The sequence below is a fragment of the Nothobranchius furzeri genome, chromosome 6 (genome assembly GCF_043380555.1).
Source record: "Nothobranchius furzeri strain GRZ-AD chromosome 6, NfurGRZ-RIMD1, whole genome shotgun sequence".
NCBI classification, from domain to species: domain Eukaryota; kingdom Metazoa; phylum Chordata; class Actinopteri; order Cyprinodontiformes; family Nothobranchiidae; genus Nothobranchius; species Nothobranchius furzeri.
Window position 1 is genome coordinate 70,466,189 of NC_091746.1, and position 2,500 is coordinate 70,468,688.

General features: G+C 42.9%; 1 protein-coding gene across 2 annotated transcripts in view; it reads left to right on the forward strand.

Annotated features, from left to right (window-relative positions):
• scai (suppressor of cancer cell invasion) overlaps positions 1-434 on the forward strand; it is a 32,690-nt gene extending 32,256 nt beyond the window's left edge. For both annotated transcript variants that reach the window (XM_015943332.3, XM_015943333.3), the window contains exon 17: positions 28-434. In XM_015943332.3, the coding sequence (XP_015798818.3) occupies positions 28-174 (147 nt within the window). In that variant the 3' untranslated portion in view covers positions 175-434. The remainder of the gene's footprint in view (positions 1-27) is intronic.
• The last annotated feature ends 2,066 nt before the right edge of the window (positions 435-2,500 follow it).

Here is a 2,500-nt window from a genome sequence, read left to right on the forward strand (position 1 = left end):
CCTGAGGTTTGTTTGTGGTGTTCCTAGGAATCTCGGAGCTTCCCGGAGTCGTACCCTGAGCTTCCCAAGCAGGAAACGGTGGAGAGCAGCCTCCTGCAGAGGCACATCCTGGATCTGGCTGCCATGCTGGACGTCCACAACTTATTCTGGGACGACTCCCTGGAGACTTACTAGGCCGGTGTCCCTAATGGACTCGACGGCTCCGAACTCTGTTCTTTACTTTGCTTTTGAAGGTAAATCCACTCAGACGTCACCTGTGGGAGCAGGTGTTTAGTCCTCATCTAGAGCCGAGACTCTGTCCACCGCTGAAGCTTCAGGAGCAGAACGAGCAGCTGGAACCTTCACTTTTACTCACACAGAGGAAACAAAGCACTCTGACGTTTAACGTCAACCCTTTCAGAATAAAAGCACACCACTCAGAGAGCAGGATGAAAGGATTTGAGCTGAATGTTTTATTTTGGTGGTTTGATCCGTTGTTCCCTTTAACTGGTGTTCGTGTCGTTCCCGTCTGTTTTCAGTCGTCCGCCGCTCCACGTCAGGAGTTTCATCTAAACGTTTATCTGTTTGCAGGGTGTCCGCGGGTCCTTAAAAAGTCTAAAAACGTCTTAAATTTGCTTTTCAAAATTTAAGGCCTTAAAAACCCTTAAAAATGACAAATAATCCTTAAATACAGTTTCCAAAGGTCTTAAATTACCAAAGACCCACTAAACAAGATTATTTTATTTATATAAAAATTTCGTGAATTTCTATTTAGTGTTCAGCATTTTTTGTGTACGATGTTGGCGTAAGCGGAACCATACACATTCAGCTGGTTGTGAAAGGGGGCTATTTTTAGATGAGCACATTAGCTGGTTAAGCTAGTGGGCGCTTGCGCCATGGGGAAGTTTAATGCTAACTGGATGGCTAATCCCACGTTCGCGATGTGGTTAGCACCGGTTCCAGGCAATAGCTGGAAATTATAGCTTAAATTAAATTTTTTAAATAGCTTAAATTTGGCCAAAGTGGCCTTAAAAATGTCTTAAAAAGTCTTAAATTTGGCTCCCTTAAACCTGCAGATACCCTGTGTTTGAATTTTTATATCAAAACAGCAAAACATTCAGTTTTCAGCTGAAGAGAACTTTTATTTAACTGGAGTTCTCGCTTTTAAAAACTTGGCATGAAGACATGATAACAGGGCCGTAGTTTAATGTTAATAACCATGTAATAATTCATAATGACTCGCTTCTACCAGGAGATGGTGTTATAACCGGTGATGGCTGAAAACCGCTGGAGCACTCGTGGATGATTGAATGGTTTATTTATGAAGGATTTTAGGATATTTTCTCAGAACGGATTTACCGTTTTTCATCTCTAAGTAAACATTAAAATCCTCCGTCGGATGATGCTTCTGACGGCAGCGCGGTCAGGACGCTCCGGGGAAACCCGACGGGAGGTGTCAGGCAGAAGGCGAACGTTGTATTTTAGGAATAAAACTGCTATTTTGATACTTCACTTAGATTGGTAGTTTAGTCGTACTACATTACCCATAATTCTTTTTGGTATTAAACTACAACGATTGTATTTTTCAACCTCTACTGGATCTGAACCCATCCCTAAAACAACTCCCCAGCAATCCAAACGGTTTCTGAATTTTAAGAGAACAAACTTTATAAACTTCAGAAGATTTAAGGTTGGACTCTAATTGTGAAGGAATGAAGGAAGTTGTCTGAGTTCCTTCGTAGGAGAAAATACGGAGTCTCGTGTTTAGTAAAAGGTCTGAACCCACCCAGAACCCTCGGGTCGGGTTTTGCTTGGCTGTTTGCCCATTCATTATTACTGATTATTACATGTTTATTACCAGCGTTTTACGTCACTCCCGGGTCTTTTTACTGGACCAGAATGAACATGTTAAGCATTTAAAACAAATTGTGACGTTCAGAAGTTACCTGAACAGGTTAATGATGAAGTAAAGAGCGTTTTATTTTTTACTGAAATACGCAGATCTGCTTGGAGCCCGGCGGTTCTGTCAGTTTGTGGCTCAGAACCTCTCTCACCATGAAACTCACTTTACCTGCTCAGAACTTCAGAGTTTAGCTCACCTTTGAAACCCAAACGGGTTTCAGACGCTCCGTTACTATAAATGATTTGATTATGACATCAAAAACTAGAGTTGTTTCAAGTGAACATGATTAGCTACACAAGCTTCAGCTACAGCTGCTGATTTCACCTGCAACAGATTTTCCATCTGTTCTGTCTACGTAACGGAACGAGGTAACCGTTAAACTGTTTCCTGTTCACTAAACTCCTCCCATGTCCTCGCTGAGGAGCTGTGTTTTGTTATTGGATGTGCTCCTCGTGGACGGTCCATAGTGAACACCATGTTCAGACATGAAGGTGTCCACGTGTGCTCTTAGCACCAGGACACCTTCGGCTGCAGCTCGATGATCGACGTTGTTGTCGTCTCATCTGATCCGCGACCGCATGTCTTGGACCCTCGGGTGTGGGGTATCAACTGACCACT